The 18,490-nt window shown below is 36.5% G+C and overlaps 3 protein-coding genes and 1 non-coding gene across 5 annotated transcripts; 2 read left to right on the forward strand and 2 right to left on the reverse strand.

The window, feature by feature from the left end:
* Positions 1-3,182: 3,182 nt before the first annotated feature.
* TRNAE-CUC lies at positions 3,183-3,255 on the forward strand. The gene has a single exon. It is a non-coding gene; the product is annotated as a tRNA-Glu (tRNA).
* Positions 3,256-3,355: 100 nt separating this feature from the next.
* On the forward strand, positions 3,356-9,849 carry LOC113762939 (negative regulator of systemic acquired resistance SNI1). Of its 2 annotated transcripts, XM_027306587.1 has the most exons (15): positions 3,356-3,726; positions 3,820-3,886; positions 4,958-5,051; positions 5,130-5,219; positions 5,318-5,389; positions 5,585-5,656; positions 5,840-5,921; positions 5,997-6,046; positions 6,153-6,365; positions 6,444-6,514; positions 6,607-6,676; positions 7,382-7,447; positions 8,238-8,390; positions 8,875-9,008; positions 9,622-9,849. In XM_027306587.1, exons 1-15 carry the CDS (start codon positions 3,537-3,539, stop codon positions 9,698-9,700), a joined length of 1,503 nt encoding a protein of 500 aa, XP_027162388.1. In that variant the 5' UTR covers positions 3,356-3,536; the 3' UTR covers positions 9,701-9,849. The 2 variants fall into 2 exon arrangements, with proteins under 2 accessions (XP_027162388.1, XP_027162389.1); XM_027306588.1 differs by lacking the exon at positions 4,958-5,051 and having other exon boundaries at positions 5,102-5,219.
* Positions 9,850-10,329: 480 nt separating this feature from the next.
* On the reverse strand, positions 10,330-14,006 carry LOC113760416 (D-aminoacyl-tRNA deacylase). Its single transcript, XM_027302983.1, has 8 exons — positions 13,761-14,006; positions 13,565-13,656; positions 13,384-13,450; positions 12,633-12,663; positions 12,357-12,497; positions 10,952-10,977; positions 10,803-10,861; positions 10,330-10,717 (listed from the first exon to the last, which is right to left on the reverse strand). The coding sequence occupies exons 1-8, from the start codon at positions 13,938-13,940 to the stop codon at positions 10,687-10,689; spliced, it is 627 nt and encodes a 208-aa protein (XP_027158784.1). The 5' UTR covers positions 13,941-14,006; the 3' UTR covers positions 10,330-10,686.
* A 1,039-nt stretch (positions 14,007-15,045) lies between these two features.
* Positions 15,046-17,521, reverse strand: LOC113763880 (peroxidase 19). The gene is made up of 3 exons (XM_027307863.1): positions 17,240-17,521; positions 16,587-16,787; positions 15,046-15,624 (listed from the first exon to the last, which is right to left on the reverse strand). Exons 1-3 carry the CDS (start codon positions 17,504-17,506, stop codon positions 15,046-15,048), a joined length of 1,047 nt encoding a protein of 348 aa, XP_027163664.1. The 5' UTR covers positions 17,507-17,521.
* Positions 17,522-18,490: the final 969 nt, after the last annotated feature.

An 18,490-nucleotide genomic window follows, 5' to 3' on the forward strand; every position in this document is an offset into this window, starting at 1 on the left:
TATGAAATTGGATTTGGAACGTAGGTACCAAATTAAAATGCCTCAAGACTTGACGGCAATGACCAAAAACATGAGAGTTTAAGCTGGAGCTTTTGATCATTTTCTCTCTTTGTTTTTGATATCAATTGGGACCATTTGGTTGAGTGGGGTTGGATTCCAGGTTGGAACATGAAAATAAAGGTTTAACAGTGTTGCACAAGGATTTTACATTACTTTGACATTGAACGAATTGCATTGATTAAGTAGACCCAGAGTTGCTCAACTAACTGGAAAATCATATTGCCCTTCAATGAGTACCAGCCTGCCAGGGCAGATGGATCCTCTGTCCAATATTTTGTGTCCACTTTTTTGTTCAAGGCAAAATTACGTAGTTTCGTTTATTATATCTGCTGATGTGGCACATAAAAAAGAAAGTGGACACAAAATAGGGCGTAGATAAAGGCTCAAATTAATGCAGCTTCTCAACTCATTTGCTGGAGTTTTGGACAACCTGTGTGCACCTTCCTAATCAAGGACAGGGACTTTCAACATTGTTACCATTCAAAGTATAATTACACTTGGGACGCTAATAGAAGATAGAAGCACCGTGTTATTTTTTTCCCTTTTTTTTTTTGGTTGTGGGCTAGAAACAGATCAGCATCCATATAAAAAGTTGAAAACAAGCTCTTTTAAGGAAGGCTATCGTTATTGGCCAAGACTTCACAGGATCGAGGGTCAGATAACAATTATAGACAAGGTGATTTTTTTTTTCCTCGTATCCTTCTATATATAAAGCATGAGGAGGGGGTTTAGTGTTAAAATTTTTTGTCATTTTTTAAGTTTTGAATTTTACCCCTATAAAAAAGTGTAATGGAAGGATCAAGACAAGAATATAAAATAGAGAAATTTATACTGGTGTTGACCATTTTTTATCCACTTTCTATGATTTTCTTAACAAATTATCAGTTAGGCATGCCGCCAATCAGTGGCTTACGTGATTTCAGTGGCATGTCATTGATGTTCTATTGGACACTACCATGATTTGGATTTTGTTTCTTGGATTGGTGTTGAGAACATTTGGATAAGTGTACTGTATGTTGTCCGTCTGCTTACATACTAATAATTGAAAGATATCTATAACACTTAATTAACCCACAAATAAGAATAAAAAAAAATTTATATACTAATGTTAGAAGAGTTCAACGCAAGATGCTGGAGCTATATCAATTTGAAGAATAATCTTTTGCAAGTAAATCTAAGCATTTGCTCATAAAATTGGACCTATGTTTTGCTTTTATAGTTTAAAAATAAAAAAAGAAAGAAAGAAAGAAAGAACCTTCTTATCCCATTCCATGAACTCAGATACGTTTCTTGTATGACAGCCTCATTAAGCCATGCAAGACTAAGGGGAGGAACATATATACCCTTATTTACCCATGAAAAACCCAGGGAAAAAACATACAGCAGGAGTAGATAGGTTAGCCTTAGAAAAAGTTAAGAGAACAGAATTGGAATGACATTGAAATTAAAGCTGACAAGAGGAGCTTCATGCATCAACTCAGAACCAAGCACGTTTGCACTCGCATATATGTATGTATATATATATATATGTGTGTGTGTGTGTGTGTTGGAAGATATCCTAACTTTAGGCTTTCTGGTCTGTCTTGCTCCTTTTCTTTTGTAACTAGAAAAAGTAAAGTCTATCTCCAGTGGATTACTGGGGGAAGCATATAGAAAGGTGGGTAGTTACCCAATAGTGTAAAGTCTTAAGTACTTTTGTGAATATTGATACAAGAAAAAAAAAAAAGGGACCTTACCTATGTATGAGCTATTTCATTAGCTGCTATGTTCTTAATCTGCGTTTGTTGTAGATGTGAATTAGCATCATTTTAGATATTTCTCGTGTCAAAATGATCCTCCTTCTAACATCTTAATAATATTCACTGCATCTCCCTCAAGCACAATTGCTTCATCGGGAAATCTAGATGTCAAGTTAATGCTTTTTATCATAGACATCACCTCTGCAACCTTACAACCCTCTAGTGTTGGACCTCAGTACTTTTGATAGGAGAACATTATACATATAGAAAGAATTTTTTTTTTTTTTTTTTTGCAGAGAAGAATTATTGTTGATAAGGAGTAGCTAGCAAATATTAGTTAAAACAAAAGAAAGAAAAGCAAGAATATATCCCTTTCTATTAGCTTAACGTTTTAAAGTCCATCTTGATGTCACTGTGTTGTTTATTAATTAGCTGAAGAAGTGCTGGAAAATAAGATACAAACACGAAGTTCCTAGAAATAAAGATTGTATTTTATCGATGTTTTTCAAAAATAATAATATGATTGTCAAGCTTTACATAGTTAAGCACAGACGGAAATGCAAAGGCATTTTTAAAGACATTACTTGCTTAGCACATATAAAACTTAAAAAAAAATTAAAAGATGCAGTAAGGTAGAAAAAAATATATGCCTTTATGGCCTTAATTATGGATCAGATATAGGAAGGAAAAAAAAGCTTGCTTTCTTCATTTCCAAAGGAAGGAAATCATAAATCTTGTTGAGTCACTGAAACCTTAGATTGAACAACAAACAAACCGGATGACCTAATTTACATATTTCACTAGGTAACTATGTGAGGCCCCGATCCGTCCCATATCGAGAGTATGGAAGGAAATGAAATGAATAGAAGTCCCAACCCATGGGCTATTCAATAATTTGGACTACTATTTTTAACCCGTATTTTAACTCAAAAGTTGTTTGAACCAGCCCTTGAGCCCGGGGCATTGCAAATGATATCAAAACAAATCTTGCGTGGTCTCTACACAATGTGAATTTGAGACCAAGTGTGTTATGATTTCGACTATGTAAAAAAGTATAAAGAATTGTGTGCCACATACAAGAATCACCTCTAGAGTCCCGGTACTTAGGAGTGTAAAAAGCTACTTGTCACGTATAGGGACATTTGGATTGTGATTGAACTTTGCGAGGGTGTAAAATTCTTAAGTGAGGGTTGAATATGAGGACCCCAATTCTGTCGAAATGAAACGAATATAAGTTCCAGTCGATGGGCTATTAAATAACTTGAATTAACCATTTAAAACCCATGATTTTGTTTAAAAATTGCTTGGATCATTGCTTAAGCTTAGAGCATTACAAGCTATTTAGAATGATTATTAGCTTAACCAATCATCTGAGAACAACATTCCGTTGTAGTCTAGATGGTTAGGATACTCGGCTCTCACCCGAGAGACCCGGGTTCGAGTCCCGGCAACGGAAACTTTTTGTTTTGTTGCCTTCACATTTTGCTCGATGTATGGCTGGAGGGTGGCTCGTTCAAACAATTCTGTTCCTACTTTCCTTCCTTCCTTGCGTGGTTTATTTTGTTTATTTTTCCGCCCCTGAAGCAACTTCAATTTTGGCGGGAACGGACCCAAAAACAAACAGTAACAAATGCCCCTACTTTCTCAAATTACTGTGCTGGGGCTTCAAATTTTGTAGAAGACAAGGGAAAGAGGGGTTTGGAAGAAGAAGAAGAATACTACTGATACAGAATAAAGATGGAGACGCGCAAAAGAGGAAGAGGAGTTGGAGCAGACAGGGAAGGAGGAAGAGGAAATCGGAATAAATACCAGAAGAATGAGAATAATTTCGACAGGAGGAGGGGTGGGCGTGTGGGTTTGGAAGAAAATACTCTGGCAATCCTTGACACCTCTTCCTCCGCCTCTTTCCACCACCTCCTCGACGACCGTGAGTGGAAGTAATTCTTTTATGAAGGATGGAGTATTTATTTTGTGAATTTTGTTCGTATTAATTTTTTTGGTATTATCCATCCATTTTCAGGGCTTGCTTTTCTGGACGCAGTTCGGTCGGCTTCTTTGGTTCCTGAAAACGACAATCCCCCAACTAAGTACATTGTTTTCTTTTGTCAAATTTCTCGTCTTTTAATGCACATGATTTATATTTTTCCTGTTTGATTAAGTCATTAAAAGTTCACGAAGAAAAGAAAAAGGAGATGGAATTATATACGTAATTGGATATGGATTGTTGATGACCATATTTTTTGGGTATTCTTTTTCCTGAATTATTTTTAGTGGGGATTTCTGTGTAAGATTGAGTTTTTTTTTTTTAATCTTTTATATTGAGCCAATTGATTAACTGGCACAATATGTTTCTATATATATATATATATATATATTTATATTTTAGAAGTTTTGCTCATAATATAGAAAAGAATGGGGAGGGGGACTGGGAAAGGTCAAAATCAAATGCTCAGTGTAAGATAAGGAACAAAAACCCTCACCATCCTCAGGTTTTTAATCAGATCTTGGTGTTTAAGACATATGTGATTATTTTCAGCTGATCAAAAAGTGAAGTTCTTTTGTGGAATATTACTTTAGCATCTGAGTTGGATTGTATATTTGCTGTTTCTCTATTACTGATTCGAGCAGTGGACATGATTCTGATCAATGCAAGTTTTAAGGTTACGTTGGTTGTTTGAGTTGAAAAATGTTGCTCTATTAGATCTTTACGAGCTGCATAGATTGGAAGGACCTCCTCAGGATGTCTTCTTGACTTTTCTAATGTATGAGTTCTTTGAGATTTCTAAGTACCAAAATATCAGTATGGTTATTATGGAGAACTTTTAGCTGCGACTGATCACCCCATTGAAATTAGACGGTTCTATCTCTTGGTCTCAAATTTAGAGGTGGCCATGATTGTTTCTCGATCACCTTTACTTGTATTCATGAATCTATGTGTACATAAAGTTATGAACTCGATTGTTTGTAGCATTTGGGGAACTTAGACTCTGTCATCTTATGTGCCACTGAGGTGACCATGCTTTGAAAACAGTTATATCATGTCTTTTTCTGTGGCTGAAAACTGCTAAAAAACTTCTTTGGTTTATGCTGAAACTTCTAAAGCACATTTATCCCAGGTTTTTGGCTGACTGACTAATTTTGGAATTCTGATTATACAGAAAAATGTTTGCAGCAGTTTTTCAAATTTTGAAGGATGAAAGTTCACTTGATCTGATAATTGCTAGTTATCAACTTCTTTTTGAGTTGAATAAGGTACTATTTGGTCATTCTTTTTATGACAGTCTCATTTCTCTAAAATTTAGGTTTAATCAAGCTTATCCTTCATTACAGCGATATCCGTGGGTATACTTGCCTAAGATGGAAAAGTCAGAGTCATCCACACCCTCTAAAGTTCATCGCGAACTTATTGTGGCTGAAGAGGTAACTGTTGTATTTCTGATTGGAGCTATCTTCTTTATGTCAATGACTGCTTTTTTGTTTGTTCAAAACACATAATAGCACTCTCTGCTGCATGCCAGGCTTGGTCTCCTTTTGGTTGTATTGAGAGGGATGAAGCTACTGATACCTCAGGTGGATCAATCAACCCCCTTGTAAGTTGTATTGCTATCATGCCTGCATTCTATTATTCATCTCATATGGAATTCTAACCAACTGCTTGAATATCTTCCACTTGGCTTATATCCTCCATTTCGTTATTCTTTAATTGCCAATGGTTGCCCATAATACTTTGATTGGCATGAGTTCTTACCTTCCTATGTTAACAAAGTGCTTTGTTTTGGTTTCAGGCCTTCCATTCTCTGATGCAAGATATTGCTAAAGGAGCTACCGAGGAAAGGCGCAACAAAATAGAAATAAAGGTCAGTTACCGCCCCATGTCATCTTGCAATATCATTGAGCTTTTGTTGCTTGAAAGTTTAGTTTTCACTTACCAAGCTGCATGAAGTGCCAATGTTTAATAGTAGGATTGGAGTTTTTCTTGACATCTAGAACTATATAATCACAATGTGCAAATTCTCATCTGTCGTATCATTTTCTTGCAGTCACTGCAGAACATGTTACTGTTTCAATATCTTGTCAATGTTCTTGAAGGAGATCTTTTCCCTCGAATTCATGCATTTAAAGGTAAAATTGCAGTTGAATTTGTGACATGTGATTAATGTCTATACTTTGTTAATTGGATCATTACCTTTGCTGCAGAAAGTTTAAACTGGATTCTTTTGAGGGAGTGCATCCTTAACAAGATTCTAGTATGCTTTTCTATTCTTTGGTTTCAGTTCTCATAACTGTTCATGTTTTTCTCATTATGTACTATACAATATTCACCCTGTAATTTCTGCTTCCATCATACTGCAGGGGTCCAGGAAACTATCTTACAAGGATTTAATTAAGGACTGCATGTCTCTCATAGGTGATCTTTCTTGTGATAAGACTAAAATCACTCGTGATCAGAGAGGGAAAATAACTTCTTTGGCAGAGCTACAGAAGGATTGTCATGGCCCTTTAGAGTTAGCTTTACCTGAAGTAGAAAAGAATACATGTCTTGCCCTGAAGAAACTTCTGCAGATGGTTAGTTGAGAAGCTCTCCATTGTATGGACATCTTGAATTTGTGCTTTTAGTGATTGTGAAATTTTTGGACCATTCAGATTATGGAGCTAGATTCATCAAGGAACATAGCAGATATGACTGGCCTTATCACCAGGGCAGATGGGGCAAGGTATTTTCCTCTTCTTTATCGATAACACAGTGCATCTATGTCTTAACTTTGACCATTCAGTTAAAAGGTTCTGGCTTTTCGATGTGGTGCAGGATTCCAGCTGCGGAGATCATTTTAAATGAGCTTTCATACAGTAGTGATCTCCTTTTCTCATTTTTTCTGGTGCTCAGCCATAGTCTCTCTTCTCTCTCTCTCTCTCTCTCTCTCTCTCTCTCTCTCTCAGACATGCAATGCTCACACACGTATGCATGCATGCTGCATTGCTGGAGAATAACTGAAACCAAAGAAGTAATGAATGCACATACCAACAATGGAAATTGTAGTTGATTAGGTTTTTAAGAAGTGTCCGGCAGATCTTAGTTCAGTAACTTTGCTACCTTTATGTTTGAGCATGTTTGTCTTTGCTGTGCATTTGGGGAAGATTTTGCAGAGTGGGGCAACTGGGGGCCAGAAGGCAATAGATTTCCCTGTTTGGCAGGAGTTGAGAAGAAGGGGATGGGAAAATGAAAGCAGAACATCAGGGGAGGGTCAACCCTTCTCAATGCATTTTCATATTTCTAACTTCTCCATCTCAGAAGCTGTGTTAGATTAGCCTTCAAATGAGAAAATTAGACACAATTGGCAGTAACTCAATGTTCAGTATGAATTGGTAAAACTCTATTTTTTTTTCTGTGATTAGTCAGAATCCTAACAAAGAACTGAAACTTTGGTGAAGGGTTTTAAAACCTCTCCCAGCCCTTTCATCTCTCGCTTCTTTAATTATGATACCCTAGAACTTGTTTGGTGGTGTTTTTTTCTATGTCAGTCTGGCAGGTGGGAACCAAGCTGGTGCTGAATTTGTTTAATTTGGTGCATTCATGATGACAGCTCGTTGATGAACCTGAGTGGAAGCTAAAAACCATTGTGCAGTACTTTCAGAAGTATATTCCAAAGGTAAACTGGATAGTCCAATTCTTTTCTTTAATTCAAAAGCTTTGCATGATGGATGATCTACTAATTGTGTAATGATCAAATTGTGAACTCTTGTTTGTCCAAATTATATCTCCAAAATACCAATGTCCTGTTCCTCGCATTCTTCGACAAACCTACATGACATAGTTGTCCTTTAGATCCTTGACACATTCAATTTGGATATTCCTTCTATTTCTGCTCTGCTGAAATGGAAAGGGTTATTCTGCCGTTTTACCATGAATGTATTGGTTGTGTACTGTGTTTGATTTGCATTAAAAAATCTGCTGATTAAAGGTTTTCTGTTTGTCTTAGCCTAAAAACTTCATGAAATACTTCCATAACATTTATCTTGTAAAGAATTGTATACAATATCCAGACATGTGGAGCCTTCTCTCTTCTCATAAGTTCACTAGTCATTAGAAGACACATTTTGCTTGTACGATCATTTTTAGCATTTCCAGGGAAATGAAAGGTTGTTTGAGGAATTACTTGCTACCTTCTTTCTAAATGGTCTGCCTGCTTTTCCATATAATTACCTGGACAAACTTTTTTGACTTGCAACTTTTTAGGCTGTAAACTAGACAAGTAGAGAATTCATTTACCTCTCAACCAGTCAAATCAGACACTGATATGTTGTTAATTTCTCTACTTTTTGTTGATTGCAAATTCTGAACTTTCATGTCTCTCTGTATTCGCAATTCTTTGATTATTTCCTGCCTGGAATTGTTGGAATGGTTATTGACTATTAGCATTGCAATATTTTATGTAACAGTCTTCTATCCGAACAAGGCGGTCTAATGGCTCAAGTGCTGATGCAACTTTTGATGGGATATTGAAATGCTTTTCAAATGAAAACAGCGCAAAAGGAATCATTAAGAAAATGAGGCCAGACGTCACTCAATTGCTTTTAGCGCATGGCTTTCAGGTGAACAATAAAATTGTTGTAGATGTCATGCTTAATTTCCAGATTGCATATACGGGGATTGCGGTGTTGTAGCTCTAGAAATGGATAGAAGTAGGTTTGATAGAAATCCTAAAATCAAGCTTAGGTTTGACAGAGTTTTAACTTTACCCCTGGCATCCCCCCTTCCCTGGGGCCCAAACAAAACCGGACATAAGGAAAGCGTAGAAAATATATGAAGACAATGATATGAAATGAAAGCAAGCTGCAATTAGGGCAAAGAGTGATTATGCAATAATCAAAGAGTAAATCTTATATATACTGACAGTGTATACACTATCACCGTTTAATTCATGACATGTGTACAAAAGTTGAATATCAAATTCAAATTTTGCATAGTTGTCATTCATCCAACGTTGACAGTGTATACACTGTCAGTGTAGGAAAGATTAATTCATAATCAAAATACTATGTTTTGCCTTACTCTATGTTTGGCATTTCTTTTCAGGCTTTCTTGTCCTTGTCCTCGAAACATTCAGTTGAAGATGCCTCTGATAGCAAGCAGGATGTCAGAGGCAGCTCTATTATGGAAATATGTGAGAATGTAGTGTCTGCTTTTGCTTGTTTCAGAAAGGAAGACAAGTAAGATGTTCTTAATTGATGTGATTTTCACATTTGCGCTGTCTTTGAATTTCCCTGATAATTGAAACAGTTTAGCTCAGGAAAGTGTACGTGTCTATATATATATATATGTATATATTTGGTAGGTGACTTAAGACGTCCTTCTCTTGTTCTGGTAGTTTATTTTTTATTGGAATTTAGATAACTTTTCAATCCAAATTATTGCAACAAAGGATAAGTTCACTAGTTTATCAAACTGCTGAGGTGCAAGGCACTCTGTAATGCTCCAGAGTTTAAAAATGAGGACAAAGAGTGTTTGGTCACTGCACGCAATTATTAGGCATAATAGTTTAGAGTTTTGGCATTCATTCGTAGCGTGGTGCATAAGTAACAGAGATTGCAGTAGTCATGTTTTCTACAATTTTGAGTTACATGAGCCGTACAAGTGCATTTCTATCCTGAAGATTGTTGATTATGTTACCTGATGACATTCCAATCATAGTTGTTTAACCTTATTTAGAATATTGGAAAATTGTAAATAAAAAAAAAAGGATGCTGTAAGATCATGTAAAGAGAAGTGAATACAAATTTTGATAAGCGTTTTTATTGTTGTCAATTGACATATCTTCTGCAGGCAGTTTACCTTTTCGCCTTTCTGTAGAGAAGCACTATTCACGGCCGCAAGTGTACTGTCAACAGGAGCCCGTTCATGAATTATTGTTTGTACATCAAAAGTCTCAAATTTGCTGGCCAACACTACAGATATAGGAATATGTTTTGTAAGGATATGTCAATGTCAAAAGTGGTTTGAATCATAATTATATGAGCTTTTTGTTTCGCTGAAAAATGGTTTGAATCATAATAGTTGGTGATTATGATTAAAGTTTCTCTGTGATGCCTTCTCAAAAACCCTTTTTTTACAATATTACATCATGTCAACAGGAAGTTATTGAGCTGCATTTGCAAAACAATTACATCATATTAAGTTATGGCACTAAAATGATTGTCAAAATTCAACATCACATCATGTTAACGAGTTATAGTGCTACAATGATTGACAAAGAAGGAAGTCTTCTTCCATATCATTCAGTTTCTTGTCAACCACATACATGGGGTATATGACATTGTTTCACTGTCCATTATGTTACTTGAACCATCGAAGGCCTTATGCTTGAAGTCAAGTTCAGCTAATTGCAAGGTTAAAATGAAGTTTAACATGCAGTTGCACCATTTTAAAATCCCCTCAGGCTTCTTGATTCTCTCTTGTGTGTCCTCGAGCCAATGGCATGGAAGCATGGTTTGTGTATAGGATATACTAATGAAGAATGGGCGGAAAAAGCACTGATCTCCAAAGGCCTCAGTTTACTGATGTACTTCAAGCATGCCGACAAAATGAATTTCCTCCAGTATAAGAACTTAAGAGCCATTGGCATACCAATTTTACTGTAGGGAACATAACATCTCAGAATCCTTTGTTACAAGTAAAACAATGCAGTCCTCCTAGAGAAAAGGAGGACAACTGACGAGCATAATGTACTTTCACAAACCAAATGTCCGGCATCTCCATGTCTTCGTCTGCTCAGACAAAACATGTCAACGCATGCCTTATCCTCGACCATCCCCTAATCATCCATGCTATGAATCCACAGTAGCCACCATATCCCCATCCTGAAGCCATTGCCCAACAAGGCTAGCCTTGTTATGATGCTTCCACTGTGTCATTTGTATTCCTGAAACGACCAAATAAGTTGGTTTAAACTCACAGCAAAATTAAGATTTGCTGGTAATGCCAAAGCATTGATGGCATGCACAAACCTTGATGCTTGTACCGAATCAAGTTGCATTGTCACTGGACCATCGTTAACCAAATTGACCTTCACCGACATAGAAACATGTCAGAATTGTGTTCTCACACTAAAAAATGTAAAGGTAAGAACTCAAAATACAGAGTTACGGAGTCCTGCCTTCATCATGGCTCCGAAAATGCCATCTGCAGAGGGCAGGAAAAATTTTGAGAGGTCAAGAAATAAAAATATTTGAGGACAGCAAACTCAAAGATAGACAATGCAGGTTAATTATTCTCCACTTTAGGATAGTGGAAAGATAGCAACAGGATTAAGTATTAACAGCATATCAGCAAGTTGGAAGATACAGAGTCCAACTAGTCTCAAGCACAAATAAGCAAACATATGTCCTCAAAAGTTTTAACAGGCCACTATTCTAGTAACTAGAATAGGAAAACGGCACTGAAAATTATAAGTCTGAGGCACACAACCTTGAAGACTAAAGAAAACCATTCAAGAGTAAGTGTTGAAACGCCATTAAACAGCAGCTGTAACAAGAAAAAAATTGTTGTCCTAACAAAGTGGATCAAACTTCATTAAACAGGGTAAGAAGTTCCAACCATCAACTATCAGAGTTGAAGAATGTTGGTTATCATTTTACACTTGCAACTGCCATAATGATATTTCTCACTTCCTGAGGTACCACTATTCATGAACAATTTCAGTGACAGGCATTATTTTCTATAGGAGGTGAATTAAAAGACTAGTCTCTTCATCACGGTTTTGCATTTCCTTCATATGTGGCAATCATTATTAGAGAACTGAATCCACTATAAAACCATACATAACATGAGAACGTAAAAAAGAATATACCAATAAAAGAAAAAAAAAATACCAGCAAGACATATTCTGAAACAGTTAACCATGAAGTCCTAATAAACTTTCTTATGAACATTAATTCAGATTTTCATATGCAATTGCGACAAATACATTATGATTTTAGTCAATCTTCTATTACCCAATTGGCTTTTCATTTTGAAGAATTGAAATAATAAATATAAGAACACTTAAATGATTGCAAAAAGGCAAACAAACACTTCCAGCTTATCCAAAATCAAAGCTATGCCATTACAGTAGGGTCCAAAGAACATGGAAGCTTCCTAGAAACAAGCAGGCTTGGGTGCAGATTGAGGCTAATAACCATAGTTTAAATAGATGATTTGTTAATTTTTAGAAGAAAGTTTTCCATTCTATCCATGTGACTAGTAATCAATCTTTAGATATGCAGCACAGATCAGCTAAATTATGCAATCATGATATCTTTATGCAGTAATTCAGAAGTAAATTTTGTAAGGAAAGTTTTAGTACGAAATCTAAAACTAGGGGTGTAGAGCTTCCTAGCACTATTTCTTGAAATTAAGACTTACTGGTGGTAAGAAAGTTTATCAGCCTTAACGTTAACAATCATTGGACTAATCATCAATTCTGCCTTATGTAACCAGAGGCATATCCACTACCAACTCTAACATAAATCAGAAGAAATGATAAGCAAAGGAAATAAGTAGACAGCCAAAATAGGGCTTACCTTTTATAACATCAGGTGTGTAAGCTTTTCGAAAATTTTCAACCACAGATTCATAGAACGGCCTTGCCTTCTCAGGAGGCATGGCCACGTGAAAATCAGGTTTGTTTCCCTTTAAAATCCCATACAATGTAAACTGGCTCACTGTACCAGCAAACCAGCATCAGAAGCAATACAAGTACAATTTATTAAGACCTAGTGCTCTTCCACAGTATCTTCAAAGAACAAAGATAAAGTATCATCAATTGACAACAAGAAAGGTGAAAGTAAAGCACCTACCCAATAAAACTTCCAAATTCTTTTGCATGACCTGCAAATGAAAAAAATCCCACGAACATTATTAGGAAAGCAATAGATAACAGATCATTTTTACCTTACCATTTAAATCATGTAGCATTTTCAAATCCTCTAAATTGGCACTTTATCTTCCTTGTGTCTATGGCAATTCCAACATCCCATGAAATTTTTGTTGTACAATTAGTTTAAACTCAATAACTCATTTTGACTTCCTTTCTACTTTCAATCAAACATGGCTTGATGCTGTCAGCGGATAAGATTAATATTAATAGTCTAGCAATATAAATCCACCATGGCAATTTCTACTTCTACTATCGAAGTTTGTAAAACTTTTAAACACAGTAATTCAATACAATTCAACTTATAAGGCACTAGCTAACTTGAACTGAATTCATACGATCAAACTATATACGCTCCTAGAACCTTTAAGTGCAACTTTGGCGAGGAAAATCAAAATAATGCAGGCAATAAAAGTAATTACTGATATCATGATATAAAATTACATAAATTGCTTGAAAGATGCAAAGGCTAAATTTTGTACAACATCTAAAAATACCTTAATATTACACCATAATTTAAAATGTCAAGATATTATATAATCCTAAATTAATAACATAATGTAATAAATAATCATAACCCTGCTCAAAGGGGGGAAAAAAGTTAATCATAACCCTATGAATCTTTCAGAACCAAAACACATTACTATGTTTGAGGGAGTTCATCAGAAAATTACATTTTGATCCCATGTCTTTCCAGTTTTCTCATTTGGAAATAGTCTCATGTTCAACACTTTCCGACATCTGCGGCACCAATAAATAAGTAAATAAATAAAACAATACACCAATTAAGCAAATATATACCAATAAAAATCATATCCTTCAGAAAAAAAAACAAATAAAAAAACAGTTATGTACATGTACTCAGCATCAGAGTCCGCATCGGATTCATGAAAGCCAACCAGAACAAGCAGGCCCGGCCCGATTGCCGAAACAATACGCCCCTCAACCTGCTCATTGCAGCTGAATTTACGTTGCAAAAAACTTAAGAAAGAAATAAGAAAGCTGGAAGGAAATTCTTCTGTGTTCTCGTGTGCGAAATTACGTTGCTAACCTCGACGCTGGCGGAGGCAACGCGCTGAACCACCGCTCTCATTGCTGTGATTTCGAGAATCCGGCGTTTCCTGGGTGCGGAGAAGCAGTAGGGTCGGTGGCGGCGCAATTTAGCCGCCACAGTGCAGGTGGCTAATATGTGGGTGAAATTAGGGGGTTGTTTGGTTTTTACCAAATTCATTTTTCCGGTTTTGGAATGGGGTTTTAGGAAAAGCGGCCCAAGCCAAAGCCATTAGAGATGCCGTTCCAGGGAATAAAATTGATCAAGGGACGCTACTATCTTTCATTATTCTATCCATATTTTGTTATTTGGAGTTAAGTGAATAATTAATAACTAAGCCTTCTATGCCAACTTTTACCTTCATCAACTTAATGAGGGACAGTTTCTGTTTTGGCCCCCTTTCTATAGGTCTATCCCAATTTGGTCCCCTCATTTTATGAACTTAGCTGATTTGGTCCCTTACTTAAATTAATGGAAAAATCTTAACTACACCATCTTCTTATAAGCATTCCCTTAATAAAACATGTCCAATTTTTGTTAAAATCTCATGAAAGAACCAAAAAGATCGTGTCCGAACCAGATCGAAACTAAATGTCGAGAACTCGAAACTAACAGCAGAACACAGAACTAATAACTCAATTTCGACGTTCGATTCAATTGAGAATTTTAAAGAAATAAATTAAGTAGAGAACCGTATTTTTTTTCCTACCTTCTTGTCAACCAAAGCCCCCCTCCCTATATATACAGTCTTATCAGATAAATAATGAGAAGCTAGGGTCTATCTCCTGACTTCATGATAAGTGCTTTACCAGACAACTAAAGGTTTGTAATTATTCCTCAATCTGTTCAGAAAGTAGACCTGTTTGGCATGACACGTGTCCCCAATAAAATCTCTGCCTCTGCATCTCACGAAGGTGATTTAGAGTTGGTTATAGACGAAAGTATTTGCGATGTCATAGGAGCATGAATCAAGATGGTAGAAGTGTCCACATTTTGGTCTTTGGATGGCAATTGGTAACGATAATTAGCTTGCCACAAACTAAACCATTTTGGATGTCAGTCCTCTAAAACTAGTTTCCTTTAAAGAAAATTTCTAAAAATGAGCCTCCTGGCACTGCTTACAGCGAAAATCTATGGATGCAAGACGTCAGAGCAATGAATGGCAAGACACTAAACAAATAGAAGAGAGTGGTAGAAGAAAAAGAATACCTTAAAATTTTGGGAAAAAAAAACATATAAAGAATATGTAGGAGGGAAAAAAGAATAAAAAAAAAAAAATCAAGAATCACATATGCATACTGCAGTCTCTTCTTTTCTCCCCGTGTCTTGGTCCCTTCTTCACACCAATTGAGCCCATTTTGTCCATAGCTGCAGCAAATGCTAGGAAGAATTTCTGCTTGTCTTTCGCTAGGGCTTGAACCAAAGGCTTAGTTCTTGGATCCAAAGACAGGGCTTGATCAGAGGCTAGAAGGCCTAATTTAGATTCAATATTTCCATAATAAGCGTTATCAAATGAGAATGGGGTAGTAACATCAAAAGGTGCTACAATATCAGTATTGCCTCCAAATTGTGGGCATGACATCTTTAAGGCCTTCAGGAGTCTGGGATCAATGGCAGGGTCTGGCTGCTTTGTACCCTTATAGTTATATAGCCTGTCCACAAAGTGCTTGCAATGTGAAAAACCAATTGTATGTGCACCTGAGAGGACAACTAGGTCTTCCAGTGTTAGCCCTTTTGAGCTGAAGAGTCTTAGAAGCTCATTCACAGTTGAATTGGAGTGAGGAATGTTGGAAGGAACCCTTGAGGCCATTGAAAATTTTCCATCCCACCTTCCTTTCTTCACTTGATAATACGGTCCTCCTGTCTATAAGATCACATGCACCCGCTAAGGAAATCATGCTAGCTACTACATACATGAAGAATCAGCTATGAATGACATGCATGATCAAACTGATACATATACATTTTTTTTTTCAATTGACACAACTTTATATATACAATCGGAGTATGCAGGTTTATGAAGTAGGCCAATTTAAACAACTTTTATCCAACATAATTCTTGAAATTTAGCCTTCAGAGAATCTTGTATGGAAAATGACGATGGGATGATTATATTCGCATGAAATGATGCAAACTCTTAGATTTAGCTTTTGGAGTGTCCAAATTTAATCAGGACAAATGGCGAGGTTGGGAAAATGAACTCTTGTTTTACTTGCCTAAAGGCCAAAATTTGCACAGCTGTAGAACAATGAAAACGTCAAAAAGTTAGCACAGCTTTTGGATTCTTCCTAGCTACTTGTAGCCTTGTAGAGAATCAACCCTTTTTCTTTCCTTAATTTTGCTTAAGAAAGACAAAGTCCCTAATCTGATTAGATCTTTCACAAAAGAATCAAACAACATTCAAAAAACTCTGACTAAATCGGTAGAGTTTGTCATTAGGCCAAGGATTATCTTGCTTTTTGTTGGATGACAAATCTGTCGTGTGAGTCAGATATTGGCGACAAATACTGCAGAAACTGCAGAAACATAAACAATGAGGGCATCAGCATATTCAAGAATTTCATAATACTCGATGATTATTTGACTGTCAAATGTGACAAATTAATACTTTCTTTACAGGGGTTCAGCTTTTCCTCTCTCTCCTTTCTACACCAAAAATGAAAAGCTCTAGTCGCTTCTTATTGAATATGCTGGCGTGACTTGGAGAAGATCATGAACAGCACGACGACCATAATATACATGATTATTAAAAGCCACTAACATGATTGAAAAGGAAATGATATTGACCCTTTACACATGGGTATTGGGTGATAACATGTAACTTACAAGGTGGACAAAATCTCTGGCTGCAATTGCTAGAATGTCTGCACAGGATACAACTCCAGGACATTTACTCTCCACCAGTGCCTTGGCCTTGTTTATGCTTTCAAATGCCTCCACAGCAAGTTCCTTGTTATCCAACGCATCCCTTTCAGCTAAATCTTTGCTTCCTTGTCTAGTCGATATCAATATTGATGCATCACACCCCTACAATGTTATTAGCACATGCAAAATTTCGAGAAGTGACAAATTCAATAACGTAAAAGCTAATAACCTAATGCTAATTTGAATTTATAACACAGAAAAGACATAACCATGAATTAAGTTTTATTACCATGCAACAATTTGAGAAGTGATAAAAAGTAATTACTTGATGCTAATTTATAATTTATCACAGAAAAGATATTACCATGAGTTGAGATTAATTAAGTAGACTACTCAATCATTAATGTACATGGGGAGAGGTTGGCGTATTGTTGCAAGCTGTGGAATTGATGCTGTATATAATGTGGTCCATAATTGTTTGTAAAAAAAAAAAAAAGTTCTAGTACGGAAAAGAAATGCACCGGCCACATTTTCTAGCTAGCCTGCGGGTCTGAAGAAATGCATGCACTCGTTTGCAAAATGCTACAAGTTATAGACAAGAAAATCAAGATTACTTCAACAAAGCAGTCATGGAAGAAGAGGCGGATGGTGGCCGGAGCGGATACCGGGGCTTCTCTAAACTGCTCAGAGGTGACGGACGCCACAATCTGGTCAACCTGAGGGCAGGATTTGGCATAGAAGTTGACTGAGAGTTCGCGTGGAATGCGGCCTCGGGTGACATTGACCAAGCAGTCTGAAGAGGGTAATAAGGCCAGGAAAGAAAGCAGAAAAAACTCAAAAAAGAGAGCAGCAGAGAACAATGGATAACAAGAGAAAGACATAATGGCTCAACTCTCAAGTTAGTTTTGTGGGAGAGCACCACCGCTTTTGGACAAAATAGCAAACAAGAATGGCTACTACTTGTACAGGAGAATGGTGATGAAAGTGAGAAGTGGACGACTGTCTATTGGTGTCTAATTAATGCATAGCCATGTTCAAGAAGGGAGAATCAAAACCCGTGATGCCCACAAAATTATTAATTCTGTTTCACGGATACACAGGGAGCAGATTTAAAGTGAGAATGTACTTTCCACATTGATGGAGGTGACAAAGGAAAATGTAATGGTACCATGACAAAAGTGCAATTTTACAAGTTCATAAAGTCGTTTTTACCATTTTTCAGAAACTTCCTTATGTTGAATTTTCATCCAACCATCTTGTCCAAACGTTTCTTCAAAGGGAAGTTGGATACCATGATGAAAAAGTTCAACTATCTAACAGTCCTCGAGTGAATTACTGTTAAATTCACGAGAGATTTATTTGCCACTACTTAAGTGGCCTGCCTGATTACTTGAGCTTTATTTGTAAGCATGACGATTAGGCCGTTTCTTCTTTTTGTACTCAGTCTAAAACAACTGATTCGCATGTAGCATCTTTCACGGGCTTGCTGAATTATTAAACTTAATCCAGTTATATATTAAACTTCTTCTACCCCAGATCATTAGAGTTTTTCTTTATCCCCCTAAACTTGTCAATATTAAAACTGAACATGGTCCTGAAGAAATTGCATACATGATGGTGATGTTTATTGGTGGAAAGGAGTGCGAGTTACTCAGTTCATAGCCTGATAAGATAGAGCCCTATTGAGATATTGGAACTTAATTAACATTCAAAGACAAGGATACATATCAATTAGACAGACTTCTTGGTCAGCAGCATTTGTGTGGTACGTGCGTTCCTCTTCCAGTTCTTTGCCTCATAATCTATACTATTTCTCCACATATTAAGTGAGATATACTAGAAATAAGTGCTCCGGCATCCAATTA

This window comes from Coffea eugenioides, chromosome 2, assembly GCF_003713205.1.
Source record: "Coffea eugenioides isolate CCC68of chromosome 2, Ceug_1.0, whole genome shotgun sequence".
Taxonomy (NCBI): domain Eukaryota; kingdom Viridiplantae; phylum Streptophyta; class Magnoliopsida; order Gentianales; family Rubiaceae; genus Coffea; species Coffea eugenioides.

What these genes read in the sequence shown, in the direction of transcription:
- LOC113762939 (XM_027306587.1), top strand. Translation starts at nt 3,537, where the DNA reads ATGGAGACGCGCAAAAGAGGAAGAGGAGTTGGAGCAGACAGGGAAGGA. An exon ending in GTGGATCAATCAACCCCCTT is followed by an intron (nt 5,390 to 5,584) that starts GTAAGTTGTATT and finishes TTTTGGTTTCAG; the next exon opens with GCCTTCCATTCTCTGATGCA. An exon ending in TCCTTTTCTCATTTTTTCTG is followed by an intron (nt 6,677 to 7,381) that starts GTGCTCAGCCAT and finishes TCATGATGACAG; the next exon opens with CTCGTTGATGAACCTGAGTG.
- LOC113760416 (XM_027302983.1), bottom strand. Translation starts at nt 13,940, where the DNA reads ATGAATTTGGTAAAAACCAAACAACCCCCTAATTTCACCCACATATTA. An exon ending in GACTCTGATGCTGAGTACAT is followed by an intron (nt 13,451 to 13,564) that starts GTACATAACTGT and finishes TTGGTGCCGCAG; the next exon opens with ATGTCGGAAAGTGTTGAACA. An exon ending in TTTTCGGAGCCATGATGAAG is followed by an intron (nt 10,862 to 10,951) that starts GCAGGACTCCGT and finishes ATGTCGGTGAAG; the next exon opens with GTCAATTTGGTTAACGATGG.
- LOC113763880 (XM_027307863.1), bottom strand. Translation starts at nt 17,506, where the DNA reads ATGTCTTTCTCTTGTTATCCATTGTTCTCTGCTGCTCTCTTTTTTGAG. An exon ending in TCCATGACTGCTTTGTTGAA is followed by an intron (nt 16,788 to 17,239) that starts GTAATCTTGATT and finishes ATAACATTGTAG; the next exon opens with GGGTGTGATGCATCAATATT. An exon ending in CCAGAGATTTTGTCCACCTT is followed by an intron (nt 15,625 to 16,586) that starts GTAAGTTACATG and finishes GTGATCTTATAG; the next exon opens with ACAGGAGGACCGTATTATCA.